This window comes from Lepidochelys olivacea (assembly GCF_965140295.1).
Source record: "Lepidochelys olivacea isolate rLepOli2 genome assembly, chromosome: 2".
Lineage (NCBI taxonomy): Eukaryota > Metazoa > Chordata > Testudines > Cheloniidae > Lepidochelys > Lepidochelys olivacea.
Genome location: NC_140412.1, coordinates 229,098,572 through 229,111,116, shown reverse-complemented (window position 1 = coordinate 229,111,116; position 12,545 = coordinate 229,098,572). Strand labels below are relative to the sequence as shown.

Below are 12,545 nucleotides of genomic sequence, written 5' to 3'. Positions count from 1 at the left end.
TAAACATTGGTATGCCCCTTCATGCTTTGACTTGTAGATTGTACGATCTCTTTTTAATCTTTTTACAGTATATTATTTTTATTACAAATATTTGCAAAGTGAGCACTGTACTAGTAGTGAAAATATTATAATGCAGTGTGACAAAGTTCCTCCTCTACCTTGGTGGGTCTTGCGCTTATTGGCGGATTTTCTCGCCTTGGAGCTTCACGGCAGCCCTCAGTTTGGCCATTTTCGTGAACCCACAGTCCAGTTCAACTCCTCCTGTGTCTGACTAGGAGTTGGGAGGTTTGGGGGGAACCCAGGCCCGCCCTCTACTCCGGGTTCCAGCCCAGGGCCCTGTGGAATGCAGCTGTCTAGAGTGCCTCCTGGAACAGCTGTGTGACAGCTACAACTCCCTGGGCTACTTCCTCATGGCCTCCTCCCAACACCTTCTTTATCTTCACCATAGGACCTTCCTCCTGGTGTCTGATAATGCTTGTACTCCTCAGTCCTCCAATAGTATGCATTCTCACTCTCCACTCCTAGTGCCTCTTGCTCCCAGCTCCTTACACGCACACCACAAACTGAAGTGAGCTCCTTTTTAAACCCAGGTGCCCTGATTAGCCTGCCTTAACTGTTTCTAGCAACTTCTTGATTGGCTGCAGATGTTCTAATCAGCCTGTCTGTCTTAATTGTCTCCAGAAGGTTCCTGATTGTTCTGGAACCTTCCCTGTTACCATACCCAGGGAAAAGGGACCTACTTAACCTGGGGCTAATATATCTGCCTCCTATTACTCTCCTGTAGCCATCCGGCCCGACCCTGTCACAGCAGTTATATACATTGATGGTGCTCCCTTGCTGGGAATACTGTATACATTTGTGGCTAGCTTATCACAAGAAAAAAAATAGATGACTTTGACCAGTAGAAGAACTGACACAATCTATTGCTGCTGCTATGGAAGGTGGGAGTACTTCACTCTTTGGCCACTGCTTGGGGGAGAGACTCAAATGTGTCGAATACCTATTAGTGAGAAATGACAGATAGATATAAAAGATGAGAGGGACCTTTAGCACAGTCTTGGAGCAGGGAGGGGTACGCACGGGGCTTCCCATCAGGGCCCTGGAGGAACCCATCCTTGTTATTGGCTTGAGGCAATGTATTTCATTCTCTGAGGATAGTGATCTCCATTAAAAACTCAGCATTTTCCGGTTGTCACCACATAGTTTTGGTACATCAGATACCACTTTCTCTGTATTTAAAATAAGAAATAAGTGTATAACTGTCCAGTGGTGACCCATGTGTTAGGTACCTGGAACATTTCTAGAGCTCTGGCCCTCTCTTAAGAGAGAGAGCGCTAGCTTTTCCTGCTGGTGTTTTGTGTTATGCTGACCAGTTAGTGTTCTGAAGGATAGCCAGCAGATAGCAAAAACTGGTGGGTGAGCTAACTGAGTGGAGGACAGGCAAGAAGGCTGGCTAGCCTTATGCTTTGTATGCCCTTTTGTTTGCTTTCTCTACAAGTACAGAGCTTCCTTTTGTTGGAAAAATGTGAGCAATCTTGTTCTGCTGGAATGAAAAGTGAGCTTTGAGTGCAGTCTGTTAGCTTCTTGATCACTGTGCTGTGCAGGCACATAATTAGCAGAAGAGCTTTTTAAAGAGGCACTACAAGGATTCCATTTGTTCCAGAGCAGTGTGAGTAAGGCAAGCTGGACACATGTTCCCCCTAGTGAATAACTGCAATGATGTCTCCTGCCATAAACGTGGATTTGGCTGCAGATATAAAATTCCTCATTCTCTATAGTTATCCAGTAATGATGTGATGAGGGGTTCATGTATAAACTTGAAGATCCTGATTCTCAGAAGTGCTGAGCACTCAGACCCACTGAAGTCTATGAGAACTACAGGACCTCAGCTGCTAGATTTTTTGTAACTCTTTGACTCCTCTTAAACTTGCCTTGTTGCAAAGATTGAAATAAATGGCATTTTAAGGAATTTCTTGAGCAGTCAGACCTAGTAATTTTTGAATCACAAAACTTGTGTCACACTTTTGCCTGTGTGAAATATATTTTAAAATAAACTCACACCAGAAAGGATGATGATACTTTCTGCCCTAGTTTGTGTCTCAAGCCCTAAGAGAACAGGCGTCTGCTCCTCTCTTCTTCTATTGTCTTAGATATTAGTCCTGAAAGCCTCCCTGCCGTTTCCTTTAACTTGATCCAAAGTAATGGTAAATTAATCCATTTATGTTAATGTCCAAATGTCTCCCACTGCTATTGTGTAACCTATAAAATACCAAAGATGTCAGCCTTGCTACAAGGTAGGAATGTGCTTGTGTCTTCCGGGGGTATTGCGATTGTAAAAGAAGCTTGGCTTGAAGAATAAGTCTACTCATCACCCCTACCACACAGACTCTCTCTCTCTCTCCTGTTCGGTTTCTGTTTTTCTATCTGCCCTTTTAGACCTGCAGCACACTCTCCAAATTCTCTTTTATGTTGTACTTTTTAATAATATTTATTCATTTTGCATTGAGCATCGTGTCTTTGAAACAGGGCTTTGTCCAAGCCGAGGTGGTTTTATTATCAAGGCTGATCCTGCTGAGGATAGTAGAAAACTGGGGTTTCAGCTGTGGACATTGTTCATGCTGATTGTCATGTCAGTCACAGACAGCAGTCACGTACTAAAAGTTGATGGAATAAGGACATTCCCTGTGAGATTGTTGGCTATGTTCTCAGCTTCTCATTCAAGGCTATTGGAGGGACAAATTTTTGCTACTAGAAAATTACCTGGTGGAAGATCTAGAGGAAAAATGGCTGTTTGGGAGTTCTTGATTCATTTTATTCCTTGGGCCTACTAGAAACTTATTTTGTGACCTCAGCCAAGTCATTTCAGCATCTCTGCCTCTGATAATACTTCCCTACTTTGTAGGCTTGTTCTGTAGATAAATTCATTACAGTAGATGAGGTGCTCAAATTACAATGTTGATACTGATGTTGTGTGAAATGACACATTATACCTATTGGATATCTCCCCTTACAACATAAAAAATACTTTCCTCTCCACCCCCTACACCCCACATCAATACTGAATGTGATTACTGGCTACACGTTCAACCAGGTTTCAAATGCCAAGTCAGTATATGTCGATGGTTTTCACCTCTATGTAGCCGTCTGTCAAATATTATGTGTCATGCAAAAAACTTACTATATCAACACAAGCTCTATGCTGAGACAAAAAATTATAGTTTACAAGGATTTGATTATGTAGGAGAAAAAAATAAATGAATATTAAAATATGTTCTTTAAAAGAAGCCATGCATCTTACACTTCCATGATTTGCTCATGTGGATAATTTAAGAACTACAGTGGAAATCATCAGAATCTTGAGGTTAATTTTGTGATATTACATATAACTAATAAAAATCTCTTTAATGTGTTTTACAGTCATTTTCAGATTTTCACCTTTCCTCCACCACCACTTCCTCCTCTAATTAATTAGTGACATCGTAAAAAGGGCTTAGTTTCAGCCCAAAGTCCCTGCTGACCGTTTGGAAGGAGGGCTTGTCAGAATACAATACTGTACTGTATATAGCTTTCTTGAAAACATGTTAGGTAATTTCAGCTTCTCCTTTGTAGCAGAAATTTATATCTAACCTTTGAGAATGGCAGATGTTTATCCGTTGAAGTACATGGGATACTATGTATACTAATTTGATATATTTTTGATAGTAGCGAAGTGTATGAAGAACTCCAATTTTATTTAGGTTTTTTTATTTGTTGTCTAGTTTGGCACCCACTGGTGGAAGTAAAACAGAAGTGCTAGAGCATCCGATGAAGTGAGCTGTAGCTCACGAAAGCTTATGCTCAAATAAATTGGTTAGTCTCTAAGGTGCCACAAGTCCTCCTTTTCTTTTTGCGAATACAGACTAACACGGCTGCTACTCTGAAACCTGTCATAAATTTAAACATGTCTTTTGGGAGCCTTACTGTTCCGAGAGGCATTCTAAAATTACTGCAAAACTCTTAAATTTTCTGTATGAACTGCAACAGTTTATTTCTAAGGAATATTAGCTGCACCACAGCATACAGCAATTTCCTCTACTTGCAATAGCCCTTCAGAAGCCTGAGAACATCCTGTTACAATGTTTTAATTTTCAGTAGTCTGAAGCACAGTAACCCAGTACGTCATTCAAGGAGAATGGAGTAGTCTACGAGCATTCGTAAGATGCTTTGGCTCAGAAGTTAAACTAATTTTTTATTTGGCCCCAGAGTTGGAACCTTAATGTGTAACAAAATGCAATTAATTATCTAATTTTAAAGCTTTCTCATAAACCTGTGGTTTACAATGCACTGTATCTTTTGAAAATAGAAGCACCATTTTTTTTTAAAGTTCGTACTCTGCATACTTCAGGATGAAAGCCTGACCAATTTAATTTCCTTTGGATTATCAAAACCTGTTTAAAATATATATCCACCCATTTCCCCTGAAAAGCATGTTTTAAAAATATTCTGCACTGTTACCTAGTAAACACTAGTCACAAAACTATGTACATTTCGACTGACCCTCTGATGGTGCTGCTGAAACAAATTGCTAAACACCAAATAGTTTCCTCTCTGTTGGAAACACAGGAGTTAACGAATCAAAGTTTTCTAGATGAAAAAACAAGACTCTCTGTAGGGAAATAAAAATGTTTACGCTTCTAAAAGGCGATTGCAAGTAAGGGAGATGGGAATGTGTTATGCTGAATACATGTGTGCATACAGTATATGTATATCCATGTTCCTTCAAAGGAAATCTTTGCAGCCAAAATAGAAGCTTGGAGAGAGTTGCTATAATTCCATAATGCCTCTTCAAACAGCGAGAATTCTAAAAGGGGCTTTATAAATTTTAAAACAATATATTTGAAGTCACTATGTAGTAGCTTCAGGAATAACCTCCTCCAACAAAGGGAATCCAGGATGGCAACCACGATTTCCCACATCCATTTTAGAAGCTTTAATCGCTTTACTTTATTTTAAACAGCTTCTTATTAGTACAAAGCTTCTCAAATGACTTCTCATGGAAGGACTCAGTGATGACAGTCAAAGAGAGATGTGTTAAAGACCTGCAAGTTCCCCATGTCTTTAGAGTGATGTGTGACTTATCATGCTCAATGATAAGTTTTGAGGCAAAAGTTTTGTTACAGTTTATTTTTTTCCCACTAGTTATATACTGATTTCATATTAAAAAATAAGATGCCCTATTTTGGATCTTGTATTTTACAGGGACATGGTTGAAGAGTAGTTTAGGGTTTGTACAACAAGAAGGAAATCAGCTGACCTGGACATACATTGCTCCGCAGTTAGGTTATTGGGTTGCAGCCATGTCTCCTACTAACCTAGGTAAGACTGAATTGAAATGTATTAGTATTTCCAACGATAAATATTAATGTATTCATATATAACACTTTTATATTTTTCAGGATGACCTCATCTGAGATGCCCCATCTTGATCAATAATGGATTATTAGAAAAGAGAAATCTGAAAGTAAAGGGTTAAAATCTTTTGGGGAGTGGGGAGGAATCCCTGTACTCAAAACCACTTATACATGAAACATTATCAGGAAGTATTCCTTGCACTGATGTCACTTGTCACCACTATCTGGTGAATTAATCCTAGAAAGTGAGGGGAGTAATGATGTCAATGTACTTGTCAGTTCCAACAATTACTAAAACATCTGTTATGAAGTTTCTGAAATGGATTCACCTGAAACTAATACAATCACAATTTAGAGTAGTCTTAATTATTCTTTTGATAGCTTTTGAAAGCTTGCATTTTGAAGTTTTGTCCGGATACCTGCTATAATCTCATTGATTTCACTGAGCTTGCACCAGGTGTAATTTAGGGTGGAATTTGGCCCTAATAAACAACATTCCAGATTCTGTACTGGTTGACTGCCCTTTTTAGATTGTCATTGGGTGGTATTCAGGAAGCTATTTAAATAATACAGAAATCAATGTAAACTAGCTGTGATGTGTACCTGTACTCCTGTTGAGACTATTCATGATGTGGCTTGATAGGTTTTTCTTTTCCTTTGGCCAGCTCTTTTGTTCTGGTTCCCCAGCTTCAAATAAACACAGGCTTCTTTGTTTAAACCAAACAAAAACCACCTCCTCAGAGAGTCTTCAGTCATTAGGTTTTGATACGTTCATAAGAGAGAGAGTGTGATGAAAATGCCTTGCCCTGACTACACAAACAAACCAAACAATTTCTAACACATAAACAAAGCAGCCGACTGTGTAAGGATTAGTTCTCAAGTCTGCCCAAATAGATTTCACTGAGCTTCCTCAGTATATGGAGAAAGATTCCTTCTGGCAGCTTTCTTAAACTATTTATTTAAGTTCATGCTACAAAAAAATACAATTGCTGAAAGATCCAGCTTGACCCAGGGCTGAAACAAGGGTTAGTTATGGGTGTAGATAAGGACAAACTGTGGTTTGAATTCAAAATAATCTTGTAAAATTAATTGTACTTTAAAAAAGGGGGGCAGATGTTTTGCTTGTGTGACTTTCTTGTCTCTGACTTTAATGGTGTTACACCAGTCTTGAATTTGGCCCCATATGTCTAAAATATTTCACCTTATCAGGAGTTTTGATTGTTCTTGTAGTTCTTCCTTTAGGGTAGAGACTCTGCTTGTGCTCTGACTTTCCTTTTTTAAGTCAAGGCCAGCGTTTCTCAGACTGTGTCACAGTGGAACCACTCTTTAATTGAGATTTTCATGGGCCATCTCCTCTTCCATTCACATAACATCTTGTAGCAACTAAAGCAGTAGTTTACATGGAAAAGTAACATTAGGAAAGAAAGAACGAATGTGTGTTTAGCTCTCTTTAATACAATATGTTTTTTCCTTTATTTATTTTTAGAACAGGTTAATCGCACTTTCTATTTTTGTTCTTCATTTCATCTCCCCATCCCCTCTCTGTTTCACATCTGGAAACAGGGAGACTCAGCACCGTGTTCCCAGCCAGGTCTCCAAGGACCACCAACAGTGGCTCTTGAAGCACAAGTGGTTCATAGACCACTGTTTAGAAACCTCTAGGTTAGATCCTTAACATTGTTCAAACAAACAGGCAAAATTCTGTTTAGTCACAGTACATACCCATGTAACCCTGTCACTGGGAGTTGCACCTTTCTATCTGAAAACAAAATTTGGCTCTGTATTTCAAACTGTGAGAAGGATCTGATAAACCAATGGGATTACACATACATAACGGAGTGGAAATTGTATACATGTCTCTTTCTCTGTGAGTAAAGTGTTTATCAGCAGTTCTTAAAATCTTTAGTTTTTGCTCTACTGCATTTAGCACCTGGCTTTCAGAGGTGCTTCAAACCCACAGTTGCTATTGACTCAAACTGGAAATCTGTGCAACCAGTACCTCTAAAGATGAAGCCCTTAGTGTGCCACATCTGCTATTTCTTGCAAAGTCATCAAATTATGGTTAAAAAGAAATCTCAAAACAGGCAGCAGAGTTCTGCGGCATTCATGCCACTGGCTGAAGACATTGCAGTGGCTTCTGCACTTCAGCTGTGTGAGGTTCATAGAATCAGAGAATATCAGGGTTGGAAGGGACCTCAGGAGGTCATCTAGTTCAACCCCCGATCAAAGCAGGACCAATCCCCAACTAAATCATCCCAGCCAGGGCTTTGTCAAGCCTGACCTTAAAAACCTCAAAAGAAGGAGATTCCACCACCTCCCTAGGTAACACATTCCAGTGCTTCACCACCCTTCTAGTGAAAAAGTTTTTCCTAATATCCAACCTAAACCTCCCCCACTGCAACTTGAGACCATTAATCCTTGTTCTGTCATCTGCTACCACTGAGAACAGTCTAGATCCATCCTCTTTGGAACCCCCTTTCACGTAGTTGAAAGCAGCTATCAAATCCCCCCTCATTCTCCTCTTCTGCAGACTAAACAATCCCAGTTCCCTCAGCCTCTCCTCATAAGTTATGTGTTCCAGTCCCCTAATCATTTTTGTTGCCCTCCGCCCGACGCTTTGCAATTTTTCCACATCCTTCTTGTAGTGTGGGGCCCAAAACTGGACGCAGTACTCCAGATGAGGCCTCACCAATGTCGAACAGAGGGGAATGATCATGTCCCTCGATCTGCTGGCAATGTTCCTACGTATACATCCCAAAATGCCATTGGCCTTCTTGGCAACAAGAGCACACTGTTGACTCATATCCAGCTTCTCATCCACTGTAACCCCTAGGTCCTTCTCTGCAGAACTGCTATCAAGCCATTCGGTCCCTAGTCTGTAGCGGTGCATGGGATTCTTCCGTCCTAAGTGCAGGATTCTACACTTGTCTTTGTTGAACCTCATCAGATTTCTTTTGGCCCAATCCTCTAATTTGTCTAGGTTGGGGCACTGTGGTATTGGATGGAGCCAGGAAGCAATGCTTAGCATGGCATGCTGTTCTTGCAGTCAGATGGATTTCCACGGAACAAACTGGAGTTGTTACCAGCAGAACCATCAGTCACTCTCGCCACATCTTTCTCAGATATGGCATAAGCAGGCACTGCAGGTGGGGAGCACCTAATGGCAGTTTTGCTCATTTAGCATCCTGACAACATGGAAGAAGGTGTCATGACTGTCAGCTAATTTGCCTCTCTTTGTTTAAAGGTTGTCACAAGTCTAAACTCTGTTTTCTTGCCTTCTAGGTCCCATAGTAACACAGGACATTACCACCTATCACACAATGTTCCTTTTGGCAATTCTAGGAGGGATGGCTCTCATACTTATGGTTTTGCTGTGTCTTCTTTTGTATTATTGCAGGTAAAGTTTACCATTTTGGTCATTCAGTTTGCATTTAGAATGTAAACATCCCTGCTTGCATGATACTGAAATTATGTACAATTTTCTATTAAAAAAATTTTACATTTAAAAAACCAAGAATTAAGTACCTCACTGGACTTCAAAAGGAAAGAGACAATGAGATAAAGTCCTTCCTCATGTTGCTGGTTGCACATAGTGCAAGCTGTATTCCCCTTGTTTGTTAGGAAAGGGATTGTGTGAAGCATGGCACCTTTATAACTTACAAATTTTCTGTAGAAGATGTTTTAGTACTGTAGATGAAAGAGAAGATGTGTATACCTTGAGCCATAACTCTACTTGTTTCAGTGCTGTATGTGATCAGTTTTCAACAATTCCTATATTGTAGGCCTTTGTCAGTGAATACATGCTATTGGCTCTCATTAGGTTTTCCTGTTCCAAACGCTAGCCCAGTTTAAAATTAAGTGCTTGGGGTGTTTCCCTAATGCTTACTTAATTCACACAGATTCCTTTTGAATTGAACTTTGCTACTGAGAGTTGAGCTTTCAGTCATTGCTTGAAAATCCCATTATTTCATGCCTGATCTTATTTATGTACAAACAGTCATAAACATATGTAACTCTTTTTGTTATGGCATACTATAGGAGGAAGTGTTTGAAACCACGTCAGCACCATAAGAAACTGCAGCTTTCTACAGCATTGGATGGTTCTAAGAAGGATCAATCAACCTCCATGTCCCACATCAATTTAATATTTTCCCGACGGGAGTCAGAATTTCCTGGTGGGATGTCTGTTGCCAGCAATGGGCACACTGAAAACTCAGGCGTTAATGAGTTAATCAGTGCTGTCCACATGGAGATGATATCTTCTAGTGGAGAAGCAGATTTGCACACTCCTATGCTCAAACATTCGTACAGTACCTCACAGGAGTTTAGCTCCCGGGAGGAACTGCTTTCTCATAAGGAGAAAGACAAGAGCCGAATCTCCTTGGAGAAACTTACTCCTAGTGGGACTTTAAGAAAAGACTACCATAAGTCAGTGGATAGTTTTCCTTCAAAATTAAGAAATTCCATGGAAACATCAGAAGGATATGAGTCCCCTATAAAAGAAGATTACAGGAGCAGTTACAATGCTATGCTGTCTCAGCCTTTATTTGAAAAGCAAGAGAGAGAGATTCAAGCATCCATAAACCGTATTTCTTCAGGAAGTAAATACAATATTCAGGAACAAATGTACCCCTCCCCATCAGCCCCTGAAAAAGAGCTGCTAGATTGCAGACCTTCTGAATGTATGATGTCTCGTTCTGTCGATCACCTTGAACGACCTACATCTTTTCCTCAACCAGGTCAGTTGATTTGCTGCAATTCTGTTGACCAAGTTAATGACAGTGTTTATAGAAAAGTATTGCCTACATTGGTCATCCCAGGTCATTACATGAAGTTACCAGGAGAACATCCTTTTGTTAGCCAACCGCTGGTTGTCCCAGCTGACCAGCAGATTGATATTGAAAGACTTCAGGCTGAGCTTTCTAACCCTCATGTGCAGCTTTTTCCACATCCTCAGCAGCAGATACAACCCCAACAGTTACCATCACAAGCAATATCTCAGCAACATTTGCAAGATGCAGGTGCAAGTGAATGGAGTCCACAAAATGCTTCTATGTCGGAGTCCATATCCATTCCTGCCTCACTTAATGATGCATCTCTGGCTCAAATGAATAGTGAAGTGCAGCTCCTTACAGAAAAAGCTCTGATGGAGCTAGGAGGTGGAAAGCCATTGCCTCATCCTCGGGCATGGTTTGTTTCTCTAGACGGACGTTCAAATGCTCATGTTAGACATTCATATATTGATCTCCAAAGAGCTGGAAGGAATGGAAGTAATGATGCCAGTTTGGATTCTGGTGTTGATATGAATGAACCAAAATCTGCCCGAAGGGGAAGAGGAGATCATTTGTCCCTGCAACAGACTCACCAGCCACAGCAGGCGAACAATCAAAGAGAGCAGAAAGTTTCAGATAGCACAGCTTACACACAGCTTGTGTATTTGGATGATATGGACCAAAGTGGCAGTGAATGTGGAACAGCAGTTTGCAGCCCTGAGGACAGTACCCTAAGAAGCCTATTGGATGGAGCTAGCAGGAGAAGTGGTGTCCAGTTGCCCAGCCTGCAGGAGGAAACATTAAAAAGAACTGTAGAAACCACACCTGACCCACTAACTAGTCCCGGACGTGGAACATCCATCCATGATGAAGATGACGACGACGATGAAGATGACCAAGAAGAAGATAAAAAGAGCCCTTGGCAAAAACGAGAGGAAAGACCACTGATGGCTTTCAATATAAAGTGAGCTATTGCAAATCCACCTTTCTGTGGAGTATGAAATTGCCAAATATTCTTTCTGTGGAAGTGCTTAATTGTTTATGGAAGAGAAAAGGAAAATCTGTGGTGGGCAACATTGAAAGAACTTTAAATGCATTACTGTGTAAATGTGAGAGAAGAATTTAAATCATTACTCTGAAAAGTGATTTAATGGATGCCTCCGATGAGACAGCTGTAAGAAGAGTGTGATTGGTATTCCATTTACTTGATGTTCATCATCAAGGATGTTGAAAATATTGACATTGTTTTGGCAGGTTTAAATCTCCTTTACACAGGAGCAGGTGAAACTTGGTTGCATTTTCTTAAGCCAATTTTATCATGATAATGCTACTGAAAGGGTGTCTTAAACACAAGAATCTGACACTTGGTGTCTAAAGTTATGCATTATCTCAAAGGAAGGCTATGCATTGCTGCTTTTTAATATTTTGCTTATACTATGCTTTTCTTTATTTTTACAAGTTGGTTGTAAACATTTATGTCTATTATAATCTGTCCAGCAATTTGTTTTAATGTAAAACTGCAGGAAACTTGAGTAGCATTCCTTGGTATTGGAATCTTTTTATGAAACAAAATTGAACTTTGTGTCAGCTGCAAGCCCTCCAGTTCTGGTCTCATTAACTCCAAGTGCCTTTTTTACAGTAACAATGAACAGTCCCTTCTTTTTCTAATTGCTTTTAATTGATCTATTTGGATTTTATAAATTTCTGAAATTATTCCTTTTATTTTAAACTGCATGCCACCAAGTGTCCCATTTGTGCTGAGCATTTCTCATTTCAATACAGTGTATTCTCTAGTTATCATGTGTACTGTGGATTCTGTTTAGCTAAGGTAGACTAGAGGACGTTTTAAAGGCCCAGCCCTGATGAAGCCAAGAAGATAGTTTCATTGACTGTATATGTGGTTACTTTCCTCTGGAATCCTATGAGTGAATCTAGCTCATATAACATGGACTATGGACCGAGCAAGTGGACTGAATGTGCTTTAAATTTTTTGGGGAAAATGATGTACTATCCAAAAGTGCCAGAATTACTCTTCTGTGCTTTCTCTTTACAGAGCTGCTTGGTTATCCAAAAATTATAATTGAAAATAAACTTCAAAAAATTAACTTTGTGGGGGTTTTTCTCTATCGGGAGTCTTCATGTTGTTGAGCAGGCAAAACTATTTTGGTTCACTTTTTGTAGTACAAAACTTCCTATGGGATTAAATTTTTTTTTAAAAATCTCTAACTATTAATTTACCACACATTTAGGCCCCCATTCAGGAAAGCATCCCTATCCAGAAAAACACTTAAGCATGTGTTTAAGTCTCATTGAGGGCAAGTGGGGTGAAATCCTGGCCCCACAGTTGGGCCAGGATTTCACCCCAGGACTTCAGTATGTTCTT

General features: G+C 40.0%; 1 protein-coding gene across 2 annotated transcripts in view; it reads left to right on the top strand.

The window, feature by feature from the left end:
* The window catches only part of FAM171A1 (family with sequence similarity 171 member A1), a 133,316-nt gene extending 121,049 nt beyond the window's left edge, over positions 1-12,267 (top strand). For both annotated transcript variants that reach the window (XM_084619202.1, XM_084619201.1), the window contains 3 exons: positions 5,239-5,355; positions 8,673-8,787; positions 9,429-12,267. In XM_084619202.1, coding sequence (XP_084475328.1) covers positions 5,239-5,355; positions 8,673-8,787; positions 9,429-11,130 — 1,934 coding nt within the window. In that variant the 3' untranslated portion in view covers positions 11,131-12,267. The remainder of the gene's footprint in view (positions 1-5,238; positions 5,356-8,672; positions 8,788-9,428) is intronic.
* The last annotated feature ends 278 nt before the right edge of the window (positions 12,268-12,545 follow it).